We start from the raw sequence: 21,032 nt of genomic DNA, 5'->3' as shown, positions 1-21,032 counted from the left end.
GAAAAGCACAGATTATTGGCCACATATTGTCTCCAGACAGGGTCAGGGGGCTTCCAGTAGCTGACTCAGACCTCTTCCTGGAAGCCCATGCGTCACCCCGTCTGTTTCCCCCTCCCTAATCCACCCCTCACCCCCCCCCTATTCATATGTCCCCCATATCAACTACTCAACTGCTCCTCTCAGTCTGGCCTGTCTTCATGTTTGTCTTTCGCTCCAGGTCCTCCAAACATGTGAACATAAATAAATAAAGAGGGGTACATATGCATGTTAGGATTTGCTCTGAGCTTGATTGTTTTTTTTCTAGTTGCCAAACTCTTTAATGGTGAAATTTTTCCTACATACGGGCACACGCATTCCTCAGGGAAAAGAATGTCACCATAAAAGCCTCTCGCCCCTCTGCCCCCAACCCATTATACCCCCATGTCCTCCCCTCCCCCGATTCTCGGGCTCCCCCCCTTTCTTACCCGAACTGTAATGATCTCACCCAGCTGTCACTGTGTAATCCCACCCACACTCGGTGCGGCACACAGGCCTGTTGCTGCTGCTGCTGCTGCTGCTGCTGGTGGCGGTGGTGGCTGACATCATTTGTTTTGTCCGTGTCACCATTTCCCTGAAATCCAAAACACGCTGCCAGTCAGAGGCTTCAGAACATTTTGGTTTGATCTTAAGCACTGCTCTTATTGTAAAAAATAGGTATAAGGAGTAGCTTTCAGACAGTTTTATTTTTGACTATAGAGTCGGAAGCAGGATTATATAGTATTGTGCCACTGAGGTTTCAAGTGGAAAGTAATGGATTCCTTTGATTTTTGTAAAGGACAAAGTCTCCTGGATTACTTGTTTGGATAAATGGTACTAATAGGGACAAAGTATTAGAAACAACATCAATTACTAGTATAATTATTACTTAAAAACATAAAACTGAGTTGATCTTTTCTGGTAACAAACTTTGAATGAAAACTAACCGTCCCCCTACGTTAACAAATTTGACAATTATCTGGATCCTCAGCTGCAAGATGCTCCATGAGTTAAAGCCGGCTTTAACTTTGTTGTGTGTTTGGCGCTGAGATGGTACCTTCAGAGTATTTGGAGCTTTATCTTTACCATTAGCTGCCTGCTGTTGCCAAAAATAGCGCTTTGAGAGTGGTGAGAGTCAATCAAAACACTTGAGTCAGGCCCTCCAAACCCAAACAAAGAACTGAAACAATGTGTTTTTGGTTGAGAAGAACTGTAGAATTAAATGAAAATGCTGTGGGTCCATCACCATGAGTAATCCCTTTCATACACAAGTACTCAGAGTGTTTGTAGCTACCTAAATATGATAACTATGATAATGCTGGTGTGGATTGAACTGGATTGCACACGTAAAAGGAACTGGTGATTCACTGCCAGTAGTGGTGCTCTTTATTCCATCTACTCAATACAGTCTACATATCTGTTAATTGAATACACTGCGTGCCTTATTTTAAAAAATCCTGCCATTGTCACACAAAACAGTTGGATTGTGACATTGAATTTAGTGTCATAGAGGTCATAGAAATAATGCTTATACGTTAACATCCATCATAAAAAATTACTAATTTCACTTACATTCATTCCTAAGTAAGCTTTAATAGCTGTGGATGATTGAAAGTGAATTTGTGTTACATCACACTTCACCATTTAACCTGTCAGTGTTGGAATGATGACTAAGAATTAAGGTCAAGACTTCTTCTTTCTCTGTTCCCCCTAATTATACCTCCAGCGTCATTGCATGTGTAGTTTTCATAAATAATGTGAAAATGAGTTCAACCCTTTGCGTTACATCTGTCTGTATATGAGAGAGATGTGTAGGCAAGATGATGAGTGTTTCTCCCACAGTTACAAAACAACGCACACAAAGTGACCTTTATGCTTAATGCCTGCACATCACTCTCTGTTCAATTACACAGGAATACAGATGAGGTTTTCGTCTCTTCTCTAAGTATCATACTACCGTCTCATTAAACCAATTTATAAGTTTGAATCCTACAGGATGTTCCCATCCAGTTTCTCCATGATTACATTCTGTCATGCTGTAAAACAATTAAGCAATTAAAGACAGTGTGCTAGGACACCATTAAAAGCATGAGAAAATGTTGATGATTATGAGTTTTTTTGTATATTACATGACATGAGTGAAAAAAACATGTTTATTTTCACCCTGGAACTATACAGTGATACAATGATAGTCTCAAAAGTTATGGATTCAAACTGCAGAGGATTCATGTGTCATATACCTAAAGAACAGAATAAATAAACAATAAACCCTGCATTGCATAGTATTGGATAGTATTATTCACGTTTCCTACACTAACAATCTTCATACGTAGTGCATTTTCACGCATTTCAAGTAGGCTACTGACAGCAAGAGTTTGCATTATCACACTCGCCACAAACTGGCAAACCAAATAAACAAATAACTATCCGTACCGTGTGAATGTCTTCCACTTTCTCTGGAAGAATGTCTCCTTCGCTAACCATCTTTATATGCTTTGGTCCTTTGACTGTCAAACTGTAAAATACAAAACATATAGATTATACAAAATATGAACCATATGCAGCACATTCTTTCCCCATAGTTTTAAGTATGTCTAAGGAGGAACATATAGTAACATAAAATAAAAGTAGCCTAACTATACGATATCCATAGTAAATATTTTGGGTCATAGTAGGAGTGAGTGGTTACTGTATACTTGCCTCCAGTTGGGCTTAATCTTATTAACATTGGCATTCTTGAATTCATAATGCCATTCTGGAGGGAGGTTGTCTACAACAGCGCTCTGGTGGTTGTGGGCGTTCTGAATCCAATCGAAAATCCCATAAGGGCCCTAACTGAGCGTCGCCATGGTCAAGTGCCACCGGAAGAAGAGGCATGTGCGTGTGTGTGCACGGCATACTTTTGTCTCAGTGTGCATTGGTGATCCACACACAGCTGATAGTAGCCGGAAGCTATGCGCTCGTATGCGTGGTGTAGGAGTTGGGTTGTTGAAATGAGAAAACCCCGCAGCCTGAAAGATACAGAGATCAGCTATTCTCGCCTGAACGGTGATGTGTCAGAATGTAAGAGGCGTCAGTGATCAAAAAATGAGCGCCGCCCACAACCCCGGGGCCCGGCTGTACTGTAAATCTAACGCTGTGTTTATGTAATTTGATGTTTACGCAATAAAAAGGGACTGGACTGGGCTGAGGTGGATGGCAGCAGTGCAGTGGTAGTTGAGGGGGTGGGTATGGTGTGCACCCACCTTACTTTAATTACCATATTTCAGGGGAAATTAGACTGTTGGAGGCAGCATAGTATATATATTTAGAGTATATTCCAAACATTTGGAAAAAGGGGATTTAGAAAGCAGGTGTGTTTTCATACTTTGACAACGTAAAAAAGAAAAAAGGGATTTCTGTTTTAACCCTCCCAGTGTCTAAAAACAGCCTAAACCAACAGACTTCATGCAAACAAAACAGGATTCACTCCACACAGTCCTATTGTCACTTCAAAGCCTAATTTAGTTTTCATATTTTCACTTCGATTTAAGAATATCTTATGGGTTGTTCGTTGTTAGGTTCATTAAAAATCTTGTGAAATCCTTTCAAAACCCCATAAAGAAAATCACTGTCATTGAGGCTAATTCCTGGAAAAGGGTTAATGCAACAACATGCAATTAATGCAGTTCCAACAATAAGGATGAAATCCTGTTACCACTTTGCCCTTCCTGTGTTCACTGTAATAGTGTACACACTGAGAGTCAATGTGTGTTTATAGATTCACTCAGGTACAGTTTCAGGTCTAGTTTTAGCATGACCAGCTGTCTTTACCTGAGCAACAGTCTGTGTGAATGGTAGCCTACATGTTTTAACATTTGTATAATCTACTAGTGGCATTAAGTAGCTTACTGTAGCAGGGATGTAAACAGAAATCTTTTATGTAGGAGCTTATCATCAGAACATGAGCACACCAACAAAACCAACAACGAACCAAACTTTTTTAACTTATCACAAAACAAAAACACAATCACAATACCAGTGACTGTATTATGAAAGCAGTTACTTGCATTGTCAGATCCACATGAACTGTCATTGCAGGTACAATTAAACCTAAATGTAGTTTTGGCTCCCTGGCTGCTGGGTATTTGGACACTTGTTTCCTAACACATTATTCATCATAAAATTGATTCTATGTCAGATGTGTTTTCAGTTTGTGCAGCTGAACCTAGAGAGTAAATAACTAAATGAGTCAATGCAGCTTTAAGCCAAAAAACATTCAAGAAAATGTTTGGGAAAGTTTCAAGATGAATTCTGGTTATGACTGGCAGAAAATCACTCATAGCCGTGTGTGACCATGCTTAATACTGCTATGTTATGCCTTTGCACTATTTCCATCACTCTTTAAAAAATAACCAATATAACTGTAGGCTACAAAAGCTGATAACTTCTGATGGAGGGTTCATCTGTTTGTTGCCATGGATGTCTTGAATCCCATCAGCCACTCTCACTTCATGACGAAATGAACCGTGTAAAACTCTCTGCAACAGCTTTTAAGCTTCTACTTTTACAAACTCTTGACTTTATGTGACTGAGAACAACTTGCAGACACACTCACACAATCGCATTCCCGGAGGAAACCTTACACCTTCCACATTTCAGCTCTCCAACAAAAACAGTCCCTGCTCCTGGCTGCGGTTGAAAAGAAAGAACTCGACGGATGGCGAACCAGCCAATCAGCGTCGGCAACGATTTCGATTTTGCGACTCCTCCCCCACGATTGGTCGGAGCGATCCCTCGAGGCTCCCGCCCCCGCGCAGCGATTGGTTGATTTTCCCGGCTCTATGTAAGTCATTTGAATACGCCTCGCTTTGTGGCTCATTACAGCGCTGCTGGTTCAAATTGACTCAAATATCAAGACGGGCGACACACAATGGAGCTGAGCACAGCACGGACACACTGCTGAAAGACTTATCGGTGTGTTCTGCACCGTGCATCTCTATCCTGGTGCGGGAACAGATTCAAACAGCGGAATTAACAAATAGTTTGGATAGTCTGTTTCCTTTTTTCTTCTTTTTCAACTGTTCCTGTCAGTGAAACATTGCAATCGGAAACACAGATCTGCATCACAGAAGAGGTGAGTTGTTCATGTTGCATGATGTTATTAAAAATAGAAACAATAACTTTATTATTTTTTTTAGAAATTTTACAGGAAACTGTAAAAAAAAAAAGAAATTGCCAAGGAACGTCTAACTGGGTTAAAGTCTGTTATGTAACTCCGGGAAATGTGTAACAAGGTCACAATAATTCACTTTACAACCCAATAGCCTCTGTTCAGTCTTGATAAGTTGACTAACCAATGCAAGAATTATTCTTTAAATCTCCCTGACAGCAACATTTGTTGTTGTTATTGTTTACCACCCTCATGAGTTATAATTAAACTCACTGTCGGACACAAACAAACAATTACTCACCAGCACCTGTGATGGGACTGTGGTTGCACAGCATGGCTTTTTCACAGTAAGCTTTTACTTTTATTGTGTTATGACTCAGTTAGAAGCCCATAATGTAGACCAGGCATGGTGTGTGTCTGTGTGTGTCTGTGTGTGTGTATGAGAGAGAATAACAGATTGTGTGTGCGTCAGTACAGGGAAGAGAAAAAAGCATCAGAGAAAGTGTGTGTACTTCTGCCCAAACAGACTTTAAAAAGCTTGAATCATCTCTTTGTCCGTCCAAACACCTTTTAAAATAGACCAACCGTCCCCTAAACTGCTTAAATGAATGCCTCAATTTGCTCCACCAGTGAGGCAGCTTAAATCAAAGTCAAATGAAATGGTTAAACCAATTTAACAATTAACAACAAATGCAGAGTGAGAAGCACACACAAACAACATTTTGTCTAAAAGCAGTGAAATCCAGATGATTTACTGCTTAAAGCTACTTATTCCACCTTTAATCCTAATGTGAAATGATTCTATTGCGCTGTGAGGCAGAGGTTTATGAGATCCCTGATTAATAGACATAGAAAAATGTAAAAAAAAAAAAAAAAAAAAAAATGTGTGAGAGAGATAAAATCCCTTACACAAGCTTAGGTTTATAGCAGCAGGGGAGATAATGTGTCTTTATCCTTTCTGACTCTAGGTTAATACTGTACTAGCCTACCAGATCATACAGGGGACAGGTGTGTGTATGTGTGTGTGCTAGTGTGCCTCCATGCACTTATAACCCTGTTTGTTTGGAGCCTCTGCACAAGGAAATGCATACTTGATGAGTGTGCGTGTGTGTCTGTGGAGAAAACAGGTCCAGCAGTGGGTGAATTGTGTTCCTCATAATCTCTGCAGTCAATCTGAGTGTGGTGTCTGTCTGTATCCGGCTCTGTTTGCCTGTTTATCAGATTTAGGTGCAGGTGCAGGTTTTTTTTTTTTTTTTTTTACGCTGGTCAGCGTGTCCCAGTGCCTGGTGTTTTGACAGCGGCCGCAGGCCTAATCTGACCCTTACGCTTCCCTGAGCGTGAGTGGAGCACTTTGTCTGAGCTCTGTGGTGTTTCCTCCTGCTTTGGTTTGGGCTGTTAGGTCAATTAATGATGACGCTTGAAGTCTGGTGGTCATGATGCCAAGAGGATGAAACCTAGGATGCAGTTAGAGAGCAAAGAACAAGATAACAACCCCAAAACACCATGAACTATGGGTGTAACAAGATGGAAACAGATTACCGCCAAGTGGAACAGAATAACATCTGGACTGATGCTCATTCATTCTCAGCAACTTATCCATATATCTGTAACTGGTATGAACCCAACAGAGGAAAACTAGCCCATTAAGGGAGTGGACAGAGCCTGATTTGTTGCCTTATTTCTGCTAGTGGGACACCCCAAAACTCAAATGGCAGAAAAAGCCTCAGACTCACTCTCAACAGGAATTTGGCCATTATAAAAGAAAAAGAAAATATAGAAAAAACCAAGGCTCAAACTGTACTACACACCCACGTTTGACCCCAGAAACCTTTTAGACTCATGTCATGTCTTTGATTTGACAGGGAAATTCAAGGGTTTTCTGGCAAAGGGCATTTTAAAACATCTTGGTTGAATTCTGTGTCGTGTTTAGGGACTGTACAGAAGTTATTAGGATGGTGGGTGGGATCGATAAAAGGAGAGGGGTGTGCACTTTTGCTTTTTGGTGAATGCACGCCAGTGTGAGAGGGGCAGGGACAGCTTTTGGCTCTTTATTATGGATTTGCCATTTATTTTGGCCATGTCTATGTGAGATCTTTTGTATTTGGACATTAAATAGCTCAGTCCTACAGGCGTCTGTGCATGACTGGTAATAAATAAAGATGCCTTTGAAGGTGTAATTTGGCTAACCTTTTAAAATTAGAATTCAATATAAGCCTTAGTACAATCATTTTTGTACAGGACCTACATGACGATGTACACAACACAACAATTAATTAGGCCGGATAAAAAAGGGGTTTCAGTGGGCCACTTTTGAAGCATTAAATGAGAAAATTAAGAGCAGACTGTCCTAACAACATTGACTGCATTTCATCTCCTTTTGTGTCTGGTATTCTGAGGTCAAGTATAGTCACTTCTCCTCCCACAGGAAGCAACAAATCAATGTTTGAGAGTGAAATCGTTTTAAATAGCAGTGAGGGAGCCCTCCCTCTAGAGAAAACTGGACTCAAAACTGTTATTTTCCACCACAGACGAGCCAGGATGATAAAAATAAGATGTGTGGTGTCGCTGTACAAGGGGTTAACTTCTCTACAAGTAAAACTGTTTAGTTAGCAGCTTTGACAAAACCACAAGTAAGTGATATGAACACAGTCTGGACTTTAACCTCATGCATTGTGAGTAATAAGACTGACTGTGTGAAGGTTCCCCTCCAATTAGCACGTTGCTATGTCTTATTAGTGTCAAAGGTACAGAGATAGTGCCCATTACATCAGCCTTTTACCACTTTGAAATCGTTTTACAGGACCTGTTATCAGACGCTGGCTGTTCCTTCAGCCTGACTGACTGCTTCGCTCCACAACTCTTCTCTCATGCCATGTGTCTGGCGCGCATTGTGTTAACCTACGTGCTGAACTTTACACGAGTCAGTCCGATGGCTTCGAGGGGAGTGGCACCTTCATTGTGAACTCAGATTATGGCGCGTGTTACATGCGGCCTTAAACGAGGCGATTGCTGATAGAAAAATCCAACTGTGGCAAATTAGTCAAATGACCTCATGGGTAAATCCGCAGCAACACGACTGTCGAAGTGCAATAACACTGAATTATCTTGTAGCCACTGGCCGCGCTTGGAGTCGTCAAATTTGATTAGACATCACAAAAAACAGAAGTCTTTGCAAACAAATCTTCCACTTGTTTCTTTTAAGCTGACTGTTGTAGTTAACCATCAGGGGGTTTCAGCACTCACTATTATTAGGCCGGTGAGTATGTAGATGCTCACACGGGTCAACTGGCTTTCAATAAAGACAATTTAGAGTGATTAAGTTAGCTGTACACTCACACAGCTTTGCGTGATCACACTCTTGTGTATATATACATAATAGTCCTTTTAAGTCTATGCTGTGCCACATTTGAGCCGCTGCCGTCCTTGAGCCACATGCAGTAAAATCTGCTTATGTCAATATGTGAGTTTCGATATGCTCCTTTATCAGTGTCACGAAGACAGATTCCTGTGCGTTTATAGCGCTCCTAAATAAAAGGGCAGATTTGTGATGCATGACCTCACAGTACATGTAGTCCGACAACACATAATAAGAGTTCACACACACCTTAAACAGAGAATGAGAGAAGTCTGCTTTACTGGTTTGGCTGTTGTGAAAACGATCCCAGCCACGGTTCACGCAGAGGCAGTGCGTCATACGGCCTGACGGTGGAGAACAGAGTGTGTGAAAGCTGCTGTGTGTGTCTGATCTGCTGTGATCTGCTCTGATCTCTTCCTGGGGGTCTTTGTGCGGTTGTTAATGCCATGACAGGATAGATAATACCTCTATTGTTGAAGACCTCCCCCTCCCCTCGCTCTCCCCCTCCTGTTATAGCTGGCTTCAGAATAGCTTGGTGTACCTTTAAAAACCACATTATGTGATTTAGAAAAAAAAACTAGTCTGCCTAAGGTTGAATAGATTTTAGGCTGCTTCCAGCTCTGGAACCAACTGGAGTGGAAGTTTTGTCTTGCCATTGGTGCTTCTGCAAAACCTGCAGGGATCTAAGAGTGAAAGTTGTCCAGCTGCAAAACAAATGGATGAACACCAATGCTGCCCCCAAATTCATTTTTGCCGCATTAAAAAAAGAAACTTCTGAGGAAGCGTTCAAATTTTCATTGGACAAAAATCAGACAAAGGCTGCATTCACAAACAGTGTGACATCAATCCCACCATATTTGCCTGCAGCTCCATCAAAAGTTCAATTAGTTGTAACCTTTTGATAAACTGGATTATGTCATTTTAGACACATTACAATCTGCGCCATTTGTCAGCAGAGGATATATTATCTTTTTCTTTTTTTTTATCACATTACAGAAATGATTCGGGTTAAAGGAAAGTGCCATGTTTCTTTAGTTCTATAAAAAAAAGTTCAGTACAAGAGAAATCCTGCATGTAAAGGCCTTTACCCTCATGGTTTTGTATACAACTATACATTTTTGCCTTTTTCCTGTGTTTGTGTCACCACATCAAACCTTCTCATAAGGATGCAGTCTTCAAAGTTTACAAACAAGAGAATGTAAACAATGCTTTCAATATGAAATTATGCCCCCCCCCCCCCCAACGTAGTTATTAAATTGCCCACAGAGAGTCCAACCTATGATTTAGAAAGAGTAAAATTTCAGTGCTGCAGCTTGGAAGCCACAACTATCCGAAGGGTCAACTTTTCAGGAAGTCAGTCTGGAAAAACCACGATTGGTTTTAGATTTCTAGACGTGTTTTCCCTCTTGTGTAAGGTCACCTCTCAATGCAAACAGAAGCCCGGATAAAGAAAAGAAGGCATCCACACACTAGGTAAATATTTCTCAGCGAATGCTTATCTCAGCTTGAACACCAGAGATTTGCTTTTCCAGATTACATATCGTAACTGGAGGAAGGTAAAGCCACTGTAATCTTTTAACCAAGTTAGAAGGAGAGCAGCAGGCTGAGATCACAGGGTTCAGAAGACGGGCTGGCACTGGACCGGCTTACATTGGCACGAGGCCAGGCGCTGTGGTATACAAGAGTGTACGTGTGTGTTGCTCAAACCATCATTTGTTTACGTGTGACATGTGTGTGTGTTTGGATTATACCGGCATGGGGCTAGGCGCCATGGTGGACAAGGGTGTGTGTGTGTGTGTATAAGATGTTGGCTCGGGCAGACACTCCTCTGTCGGCGCTGTGATGGACAAACAAAAGTCTGCAGGATTCCTGCAGGGTTTTGTTTTCTGGCACAGTGGACGTGGATGTGTAATATACGTCGCTGTGTGTGGTGTGTGTGTGCGCGTGTGTGTGTGAGAGTATGCGGCTAGATTTACACTGGCATGTGGTTCCTAGACAGACAACAGTAGCAGGATAAAGATGGCTCCAGAGTTAAAGCACGCCTTGGTGGTGATCTGGGATCAGCTTACCAACCTCAGATCCAATTATCTCAACCATTAAGACAAAAATTCATTGCCGTCTTGAGATCATCCATCTGTTGGCATGTTTTATTTTTCCTCCACTCCTCATTACAGCGCTTGTTTCCAACAAGCTAGCTTCAAGAATGTGACAAAAGATACAATAAAGCAGACAGTATATTAAAAAAAAGTTGTAAAAAAAATAAAATAATGTAACCAACAAATAACTTTTTCAAGAAAGTGGTTTTCACGAGGTGTATCTTTCAACAGTTCAAAGCCAAAACAGTAAACAGAGGAGGGGTAACATTATGTGATTAAGTGTAATTACTTTCACAGACACGTCTAAGTCTCTGCTTTGGGTAATGTAGAGGGAGGGACGGGAGGTTACAACACTTAGCCTACACTGTTGTAAAACAGCACAGCAGTTAATTTACAGTGAAGCGTGCATTCCTAATATAGTAGTAATTAGCACAATCATTTTTCACTTAGCTACTAGTGAAATATGGTATTATCTGTGTGAGAAAACATTCATCAATTCAACCATTTATCATTATTTGCTGACTTCAGCTTCTTGAATGTGTAAATCTGCTGCTTTTTAGCAAATGCACATGCTTGTCAAAGGAATACAAACTAGTGGGCTACATATTCTTTTCTCTTTTTCTTCATCTTCTTCGTCTTCCTCTCTTTATGCTGAGGTTAGTGTATCTTGATATGTGGGTAATACTGCATAAAACAGGTTAAAGCTGAGGTCCTTACCAACAATGTTGCCAAAGGCAATCAGTTAGCATAACTGCTGCGTGTTACATCTTTTATGACTTTTGCACCAACTGAGGAACATCGGCATGTCAGGTCGTGCTGAATCAGCCATAAACAGACATTCATGCCAAGTTGTTTTCTCTTTTCTTTGACATGATACTATTCTATAAAATCATAGATGCTGTGTTTAGCCTCTCACAATTACCTGTTTAAGATTGACTTTTCCCTCTGACTGTTTTAATTGCACTGTCTAATTTTAACTTGTTTTTAATCTTGTGTACTTCTTGTGGTTTTTATCGTTTATTTTGCACTTCTTTTATTCATTGTAAGGTGTCCTTGAGTGACAGAAATAATATGAAATTAAAGCCGCAAGCGGCGATGGCGGGCCCTCGCTCGCCCATGCCAACGCGGGGCCTGAGGCACGCCGGGGCCGTGGCGTGGAGCAGAAATGGAGAAAAAACCTGGAAGGAGGCCAAAAATGCAATGTTTCGTTCATCCACCAGGGGGCAGTCACCGCGTGTGGTCTGGTGCGTTCAGGGGCCGCCCCTCATCAGTCGTGTGAAGTTTGGAGTGAATCGGACAAAGCATGAGGGAGTTATGAGCAGTTAAAGGTTCGTCCACTAGGGGCAGTAATGGGATGCGTGCAGGTGTGTTCAGGGTCAGTCCCTCATCACACATGTGAAGTTTCGTGGAAATCGGACAAAGCATGAGGGAGTTATGAGCAGTTAAAGGTTTGTCCACTAGGGGGCAGTAATGGGATGCGTGCAGGTGTGTTCAGGGTCAGTCCCTCATCACACATGTGAAGTTTCGTGGAAATCGGACAAAGCATGAGGGAGTTATGAGCAGTTAAAGGTTTGTCCACTAGGGGGCAGTAATGGGATGCGTGCAGGTGTGTTCAGGGTCAGTCCCTCATCACACATGTGAAGTTTCGTGGAAATCGGACAATGTTGATGTAAAATATGCCACTTCCTGTTTCCACTAGGGGGCAACATGAGTGAGATCGCCTATGAGCATATGGAGACGTTGAGGTCGTGACCCTGGACCTGTGTACCAATTTTCATGTTGATACGAGTTCATTAAAGCCATCATAAAGCCAAACGTATTGTCATGGCGAGGAATGGTCGCGGCGTCGCCACACGGACGCCATTACTCGTAGCTTCACAGTCTTCATGATGTAGCTTCACCAACTGGTTCTGCATGTTTTATAAGTGGAATGAAGTTGATGGGATAAAGTATGTACATTTTCCAAATTTTAGTACACTTCCTGTTACCACCGGGGGGCGCTATGAGTTACGTGGGAAGTTAATATATCGGGACGTTCAGGGCGGAGCCGTCATCATGTCCAGCAAGTTTGAAGTTGATTGGATGAAGTATGTGGGCGTGAGAGCCACTCGTATGGACATGGCGAGCACGCCAAAGTGAATTGAGCGCTGGCAGCCACGCCCTTTGACCTACGGACTCACGGAGCACAAGATAAGCTCAGGTAGGTCTGGAGATGTGGTGTACCTAATTTGAACTTGATCGGGCGAACGCTGTGGGAGGAGTTCGTTTTGAGCGGGAAAAATCAAAACCAAAATGGCCGACTTCCTGTTGTGTTGAGGTCATGAGGTCAAGAGGATTTTTTGTATATCTGGGTATAATACATATGTGTACCGAATTTTGTGTGTGTATGACAAAGTAAGACGATGGCGATGCCATTGACACGTGTTTGTAGGGGGCGCTATTCAGCCATTTGGCCACGCCCATTTCCAACGACTTTAAAATATCAAATTTTTCGCGAGGCCTGATGTGCATGCCAAAATTCACGCGTTTTGGGGCATGTTGAGGCCCCCAAAAATGCGATTTTAGGGAGAATATAATAATAAACATAGCAATTACAATAGGGCTTTCGCTGGGCGACTTGCAGTCGCCGCTCGGGCCCTAATAAAATGTATTTTATTTTATGTATGTATTATTATTATAATCAGTATTATTGCCCACTCTGAGTCTCACACTGCTTGTGTCTTCTCTGCAGGCCATCATGCCCCCCACTACTCCCTACGCTGGAAAGTTCAGCTCTTGCGCTCTGTACAGTAACAACAACAACCATCCCCAGCCTCACAGCCCGTACCGCAGCGGCACCGGCCCCAAACCTGCCAAGGAGAACGTCTACAACAACGGTGCCTACTCGGTCACAGAGAACCCCTACGACATACCGCAGCCTCACAGCTCGTACCGCAGCTCCTCCGTCTCCTCCGTGACGGCGAAGGAGCACCACTACAACGGCAGCTGCGTGGTTTCCGAGAACCCCTACTCGTCGCCTCAGCCCTGCAGCCCTCGACAGCACAGCACTTCCTGTCCGGGCCGCGCGTACCGCCACACCACACCCACCACCACCAACAGCAACAGCAACACCACCAACACCACCAACACCACCAGCAGCAGCAGCGGCGGCAGCGGCAGCGAGCAGTCCTCCTGTCGCAACAACAACAATGCTGTGGCCAAAGCTCGACTCTACGGACACGGCATCACCGCTAGCTATGGGGAGATGTGTTACCATGACAACAGCTTGGTTTCAGCATCTCTTGAGGCTTTGATTCAGCACCTGGTGCCCACAGTGGACTACTACCCTGATGTAAGTAGCGAAATACACTCTCTTGAGTAGGAACATGGCCTGTTCCAGTTGATGGATTAGTTCCACGTTGTTGTTTTCTGAGAGCTGTTTTGTGTCTTCGTCATCAGAGGTCATATGTGTTCACCTTCCTGCTGAGTTCACGCCTTTTCCTCCACCCGTACGAGCTCATGACGAGGGTTTGTCACCTGTGTGTGGAGCAGCAGCGGTCGGGAGACGCCCTGCTGGATAAGGTGGGAGGATTACTCACACACACACAGGGTTATAATTATTTCTTGGTCTCTCCCACACAAGCTTACACCCACTCTAACACTGTCACACTTTTTTCACCCACAGAAAAGCGCACACATGAGCTTCTCTAATTCTTTTTTTGAGGGAGGGAATATTTATCGACTCTTTCATAAGCAAAGAAATTCCAGAGAATAAGAGAAGTGCTTCAAACTGACAGTGATAATGAAAGTGAAAGGAACATACAGTAATTTAATTGAGAACAATGAAGTAAACAACTAAAGAAATAACAGCAGCATTTGGTTTCACAAAGACATACAGCACTGAATAGGATGGGAGGTTTGCTCATAAATGCTATTAAACCATTTAATGTGTCATTCAGTGACACTAAACATGACACCTGATTGTTGTTTAGATCCGTTTCCGTGAGGTGGCGCCTAAGCTGGTGCAGCTGCTGACTGAATGGACAGAGACGTTTCCATACGACTTCAGGGACGAGAGGATGATGCGCTGCCTCAAGGACATGACGCACCACGTGGCCAGAGGCGATGAGGTCAGTGTACAAGTACAAAACGATCCGATAAATAAAGTGTGGAGTAGAGAACGTAGGCTAATACAGTTCTGTAACAGCGTCTGTAACTTCTTTTAAGCTTCTAAGACTTTTGGCTTTGAAATAAAACTTCTTTATATATGGTGGTCTTATTTAAGACGGAGCAAGTTTCTTTCTAGCAGTACCTCATCATAGTTGCCAGCAGCATTTCACATTTTTAGCAGTGTGGTGTTAGTTGTGTGGTGTTAGTTGGTCCAGAATCTTGGTCGATCCAGACTTTTCCATCCAGCAACAGTATATCACCTACACCTACAAAACTGATTTTCACACCAACCTGAGTCTCTACTTTGAGTTGGTCAAGGAAGGAATTCTACATTTGTGACTTTTCTGGTCTGTTTAACTGTTATATCTGATTTTTTGTGTTTGTGCAGTATTCTTGGCGAGCCATGCAGCAGATGACCCAGAGGCTGATCAAACGCCTGTCGGCGCTCGGCCAGTATGAGGAGGCCGTGGCTGCGCTCAACGCTGTGGCGGCGGAGCGGCCCGCTTCGCTGAAAAGCAAACAGGCTTCAGGTCAGAGAAGCGACGTACTGAGCGTGTGCGACGACCCCTTTGTGCTCGCTCAGCAGCTCACGCACATCGAACTGGTAAGAACCTGTTTATTGGAGCAGTGGTTCACATTTACTGTGTGACTTCGAGGACGATACGTCTATGTGTCTCTTATTAAAAACGTTGTAAAGGTTTTATAAGTCTTAGCTTGTGGTAACTAAGGCTTCTTTTCACTGAGCTAAATTTAGTAAGTTAATTGTTTGCGTTATGCACAGACAATGTTAAAGAACACTTTTATAGTCTTATATATATATGGATAGGGTTAGGGTTAGGGTTATTCTCATAAACTGCTGTTTCCTGCTTGTGTGTTGATATTAAAGTTTCCTTATTTTATTCTTTTCTCCAAAAAGTGTGTTTACATCATGAATAAGGATAAATTGCTTTTAGTCTTTTTTGTCCTTGTATTCATCTTTTATATTACTGTTGTTATCGTCCTGATTGTTTTCTGTTCCTGTTCTCTGCCTCCAGGACAGACTGAGTTTTATTGGTCCTGAGGAGTTCATCCAGACATTCGCCATGAAGGATCCTCTGGAGAACCATAAGGTACGATTGGGTCTGAACGCAACATGTATTCGCAGCTCACAGCATTTCTGTTTTGCACAATCCCAATCACAACCCTATGAAACACCTACACAACATGCTGCTGATTAAAAGCTTCTCTAAATGATTAAAGCTGGAGTGATTTCACCCAGTGTTCGAAATTTAATTATCTAATTCAATTTAACATAGTCAAAATAAGAAGACGGATCAATCCAACCGCCACAGCTTGCAGCATATAGTTCTTATGTGGAAAGACAGATAACGCAAGATGACCTGTTTACAATTATCCACAGAAGAGGAATGATCCAGGCTGGACTCATTTTTAAGTCATTCTATATTATTTTGACGAAGCGCCTTCGTTTAAGATCTGCTTTGAGTGTAATTTGCGGTCGGCTTCACTTCAAGTTCAATTGCTTTAGAAACCACATGAAAGATCCTTCTGGCAGATAACATGTGAATTTGTGCAGCGTTTTTTTTTAATGTAGCTTTTCAAAATGTATCAAACACAGTATGAAAGGCCCATTCTACGTATGTCTAAGTGTAGCTGAAGGGCTCTCTCTCTCCTAAGTGGTTCAGTGAGTCAGCTGAAGGGTCGTTTTCAATCAGCGCCGCTGAGAATAAGCTTTCCGCCGTCGCATCTCGGCTTTCACCGGTGCTGCACCCGTTATATAAGACCCACTTTGTATAAAAGGGCGGCTGAGTCAGCGTAAGGGGTCCTGAAGTGTAGAGGGGAAGTTTGGAGTGGAGTGGGCTGCTTGGTGTTGTGTAAGCATTTAATAGAGCCATGAATCTCCGGGATTACATCATCACAGCCAAGTCAAGTTTATTTATACAGAGCTTTTATAATGTTTATTTATATAAAAGCGCCTCTGGCAAACAGGTTCACCACCACAGTGTTTCACAAAAAAAAAAAAACCAAGGCCCAAAAGCAGATGTAAATGAGGTGACAATTACAGACTCGTCAGAGACACCAGCGCGATGTCCAGAGGTTGTGTAGGTGTGAGGGCTGTCAGGATCCATTTGCAAAGGAAACCACACAGTAGCAACAGTCTGTTACCACGCATTTCTTTTATAACATTATTTATCACAGATATTTATAGAGCTGATTTATCTTTTTGTTTGGTTATGTCCTAGAAAGCTGCTTAAAAGGAAAATTACAATGTGCTACAAAAAAAAATCTGAAGGATATTTGTTTATAGGTTTAATGGAAATAATTATTTTCTCAGTACTCTCTGCTCGTGAAGTCTGTGATATGTTGTTGAACGGTCCAGAAAAAAACTTGAATGGCCATTTTATGCAAGATAGTTCCTTTTTGCTTCTATATCAGGTGCACAGCTCTTGTGTGAGACATTATTCCCACTTTTGAGAGATGAAGTAGAAATACTGATCAGGAACATTTAAAAAAAAAAAAAATCTGTGGATTGACGTTTGTTTTGATCTTGTCGTCTCCCTCTTTTTGTTTCTTAGGGTTTCTTCCGGAAGCGTAAAACCAGCAACTTGGAGGCCTACGTCAACTGGTTCAACAGACTGAGTTACCTGGTGGCCACTGAGATCTGCATGGTAGGTTGTTGTTCACACACAGATGTCTACTTTACCTTTTCAGCCATTCCATCTGAAATACATGGCTGTAGTTTGCCATTTATCTAACCACCCCTACATGACAAAAAACATCTCTAATATCTGTTTCTATGCTCAGTTTGTCTCAAAGACCTGTGTTTGAATTTGTATTGAAGCTAAAACTTGCCTATTCAGTATGTTACATGATGGCTTCCATTCACTTCCTGTCATTTTGTCTTTTTACAGCCAGTGAAGAAGAAACACAGAGCACGGATCATAGAGTTCTTCATCGATGTGGCTCAGGAATGTTTCAACATTGGCAACTTCAACTCCCTCATGGCCATCATCAGTGAGTACTCAACAGAAAACACATGATTAAAAGCAGACAACATAACTCCACCTCCACACTATTTGAATGATTTGTGGGAAATACAGTGTAGGATCACCACAGAAAAAGTTATATCCTGCTGCATCACATGGTACTTCGCCTAAATTTCACAAACCACTTTGTCACAGCTTGTTGTTGGAGTAAGAGATGCTCTATTAAATTGTAGTTTCCTTCATTTCTTTGTTGAATGGCCAGTAATCAAATCAGCAAATACAGTACCAGCTGGAGTTTTTGGCTAATCAGTTCAAGGATGTTATTGAAGCAGAGCAGCCTGCTCACTTTAATAGGTTTCTGTCTGTAAATACTTTGTTTACTCACACAATCTCTGTCTTTTCAGCTGGGATGAACATGAGTCCTGTTTCCAGACTGAAGAAAACCTGGAGTAAAGTCAACACTGACAAATTTGAAATCCTGGAGGTGAGAAAACCCAGAATGCATCACTGATGCAGCGGTGTATGTATTGTGTATCAGTGGTGTGAACATTTTCAGTTGTAACTCGACTTGTTTTTCAAATGACGCACTCCATTAAAATGTTGTTTTCCCAACTGTTTGTGTGTGCAAACTTTGTCCATCCCCGTGTAATTGAGTTTTGGTCAATGTCTCCTTTGTGTGATCTCATTCAGCACCAGATGGATCCCTCCAGTAACTTCAGTAACTATCGCACCGCACTCCGTGGCGCCACCCAGAGGTCGGAGACTGCACACAGCAGCCAGGAGAAGGTCAGAGAAAAACAAAACCCTGATCCATAAAGAAACAGTGTCATGTCCCTATAATGGATTTTGATTGTAAAACAACCGTTGTCTTCTTTTCCTCTAGATTGTGATTCCTTTCTTCAGTCTCCTCATTAAAGACATCTACTTCCTGAATGAAGGCTGTGCCAGCAGGCTGGCTAATGGACACATCAACTTTGAGGTCAGTCAGTAATTGAAGAGATTTTTTTCAAAATCCCATGTTGATTGATTGAATTGACTTCTTTGTTAGATATAAACAGATGAAATTTGATCGATTTGAACATTCACTGTGAACTGCCCCAGAGTAATAATTGAGGTCCTGAGAAGAGACTTTCTCATGTACATGTAGTGTCGCCCCCTTGTGTATGAAAAGACTAATGTTCCCTCTCTGTTCCTCATGCACTCTTTGCTAAACTGGCAACAATATTAATTAGGTCTGTCTTCACTGTGTCTCAACAGAAACTGTGGGAGCTGGCAAAGCAAGTGAGTGAGTTCCTGGTTTGGCGTCAGGTGGTCTGTCCGTTCGACAGAGACAGACGGATCCTCCAGTACCTCGTCACCACGCCAGTCTTCAGTGAAGATGGTCAGTGCACGGTCTTCTCTGCATGTATCTCTGAATATAAAAAAAATCACACAGCTGTTTGGTGTGGCCTGACACCAGGTCAAAGTCATTCAAACTCATGAGGCTTTATCTTGATTTATTGCTGCAGAGCTGCATCTGGCCTCATATGAGAGTGAAGGACCAGAGAACCACATGGAGAAAGACAGCCGTAGGTCGCTCAGGTGGGTTTGGACACACATCCATGCAGCCAAATCAGTCAAACAACCTTAGAATATAACATAAAATAAATACATTAGTATACTGACTCTGGTTATTTATGTTCTGTTTTGCAGATCTTCCCTTCTGCACCGTGAGAACCGGTCCTAAGAGAAAGACCTCCTCCGCACTACAGACTGTCAAAGAACAAGGATTTTTTATAAAGCTACAGACTCCTTCATATTATCTTACTGACGCCTTTTTACATTCCCATGGCCAAATTTTAGGTCTTGGACAAACATTGATCTACACATGCAGCTGGCTCCATAATCTTAAAGACAAACAGAAGACTATTGTCTGGGCTTTGAGATCACAAGGAGCATAAATGATTAATAAATCAAATACTGTAACAGTCCTTGATGAAATTCATCCAGTGCCAAAGGACCCCAGTGCTGCAGTCCCTTTTATGACCCTCTATGTTGAGAGACTTCATGACCTGGGATCGAATGGTTCCCAAGAAGAGCTAAGATTACTGATTGGATTATTCATCATCAACCCTCTCTGAGGCACTTACCAGGATATTGAATCACTACAGAGGCTGGAATCTGTTTATATCTACATTGGACCTTCATCATGGCAACAACAGCCTCATAACTGCAGCGGCCTGAAGTGACGGTCTCTTCTTTGAACCCCATTGGCTACAGCTGATCAGCTCGGTCAACAACCACAGAAAGAGGAGAGATCCACTCTGCATCAATCTGTATTATAAATAATGGGTTAACAACTGCTTCTAGAAGTGTTGTTGCTGCTTGTTGTCTTGTTGAGTGCTTGGTTTAATGCCAATGTATGAAGCAGAGCCTGCAACGCATCTAGTCCATTTACTCCCACTTTGCATACAGCACCAGCTCCTGGCTGTTATACAGTGCTTCAAGCCTGTCGTTCTAACTCGAACACATAATGCAAGCCAATGCATCAACCACATAACTGTATTTCCTGACACTATTTTCATCAATCACACGCTATTTGGTTCTAGACATGTTGTGAGGTGTGCACTTTGACTGCGTATTGGTGATGCAAAGTTGTGCAGGTGACAGCAACATCATGCTAATCATGCAAGTTAAATCAAATGCACTTCGGTGGCGTCCTGTGTATTGTATTGTATAATTTGGTGACTCCTATTTTAAGGCGTCTTTCTGTTCAGTATTAAGTTGTATTTTGCATCAGATGTTTTTTTTCTTCATGTGTTTTCTCTGAAGTTTCACTATGAGCTTGTTGCTGGTTGGCTGGCTCTGTGTTTCTAAGCTATTTTGTTCATGCACCAGATCATGTATGATAAAGAAGTGTTTTGGGTCTGAATAAGGCACCAAACTTACGTGTATATGTGCTGCTTAAGTACAAACAGGAAGCTCATCCTCCCCTTCATCTCACCTGTGATGATGTGCGAATGTGATGTGGTCCTTTAAAATTTGCCTACAAGTGAAAAATGATGCTACAGTACATTTTTATGTTTTAAAAAAGCTCAGTTTATGTTTTGTATGTTTTATAAAGTGTTTCTCACATTATGCTTTTTCAATCTTTTTTGTGTATCGTTTGTGTCACCGGTCAGGGTACTTGTACTGAAGGCCTTTGTGTAAAGAGAATTATATTTTTTCTTTCAAATAAACAGAATAACTGAAAACAATGTGCGAACTGGTTTTTATGCAGAAAAACAAGTTAGCAGGAAAAA

The 21,032-nt window shown here is 42.0% G+C and overlaps 1 protein-coding gene across 1 annotated transcript; it reads left to right on the top strand.

The window, feature by feature from the left end:
- Positions 1-4,891: 4,891 nt before the first annotated feature.
- Positions 4,892-20,981, top strand: LOC310994935 (ras-GEF domain-containing family member 1B-B-like). Its single transcript, XM_083983847.1, has 14 exons — positions 4,892-5,131; positions 13,350-13,949; positions 14,057-14,179; positions 14,590-14,727; positions 15,156-15,371; positions 15,802-15,876; positions 17,341-17,433; positions 17,677-17,779; positions 18,156-18,235; positions 18,442-18,537; positions 18,635-18,730; positions 19,009-19,132; positions 19,260-19,332; positions 19,444-20,981. The coding sequence occupies exons 2-14, from the start codon at positions 13,356-13,358 to the stop codon at positions 19,475-19,477; spliced, it is 1,845 nt and encodes a 614-aa protein (XP_083839973.1). The 5' UTR covers positions 4,892-5,131; positions 13,350-13,355; the 3' UTR covers positions 19,478-20,981.
- The last annotated feature ends 51 nt before the right edge of the window (positions 20,982-21,032 follow it).

This window comes from Trachurus trachurus (genome assembly GCF_905171665.1).
Source record: "Trachurus trachurus genome assembly, chromosome: 12".
In the NCBI taxonomy this organism is placed as follows: Eukaryota; Metazoa; Chordata; class Actinopteri; order Carangiformes; family Carangidae; genus Trachurus; species Trachurus trachurus.
Note: the sequence above shows the minus strand (reverse complement) of the source record. Positions and strands in the feature narration are given on the sequence as shown.

What these genes read in the sequence shown, in the direction of transcription:
- LOC310994935 (XM_083983847.1), top strand. Translation starts at nt 13,356, where the DNA reads ATGCCCCCCACTACTCCCTACGCTGGAAAGTTCAGCTCTTGCGCTCTG. An exon ending in ACGTGGCCAGAGGCGATGAG is followed by an intron (nt 14,728 to 15,155) that starts GTCAGTGTACAA and finishes GTGTTTGTGCAG; the next exon opens with TATTCTTGGCGAGCCATGCA. An exon ending in ATCCTCTGGAGAACCATAAG is followed by an intron (nt 15,877 to 17,340) that starts GTACGATTGGGT and finishes TTTGTTTCTTAG; the next exon opens with GGTTTCTTCCGGAAGCGTAA.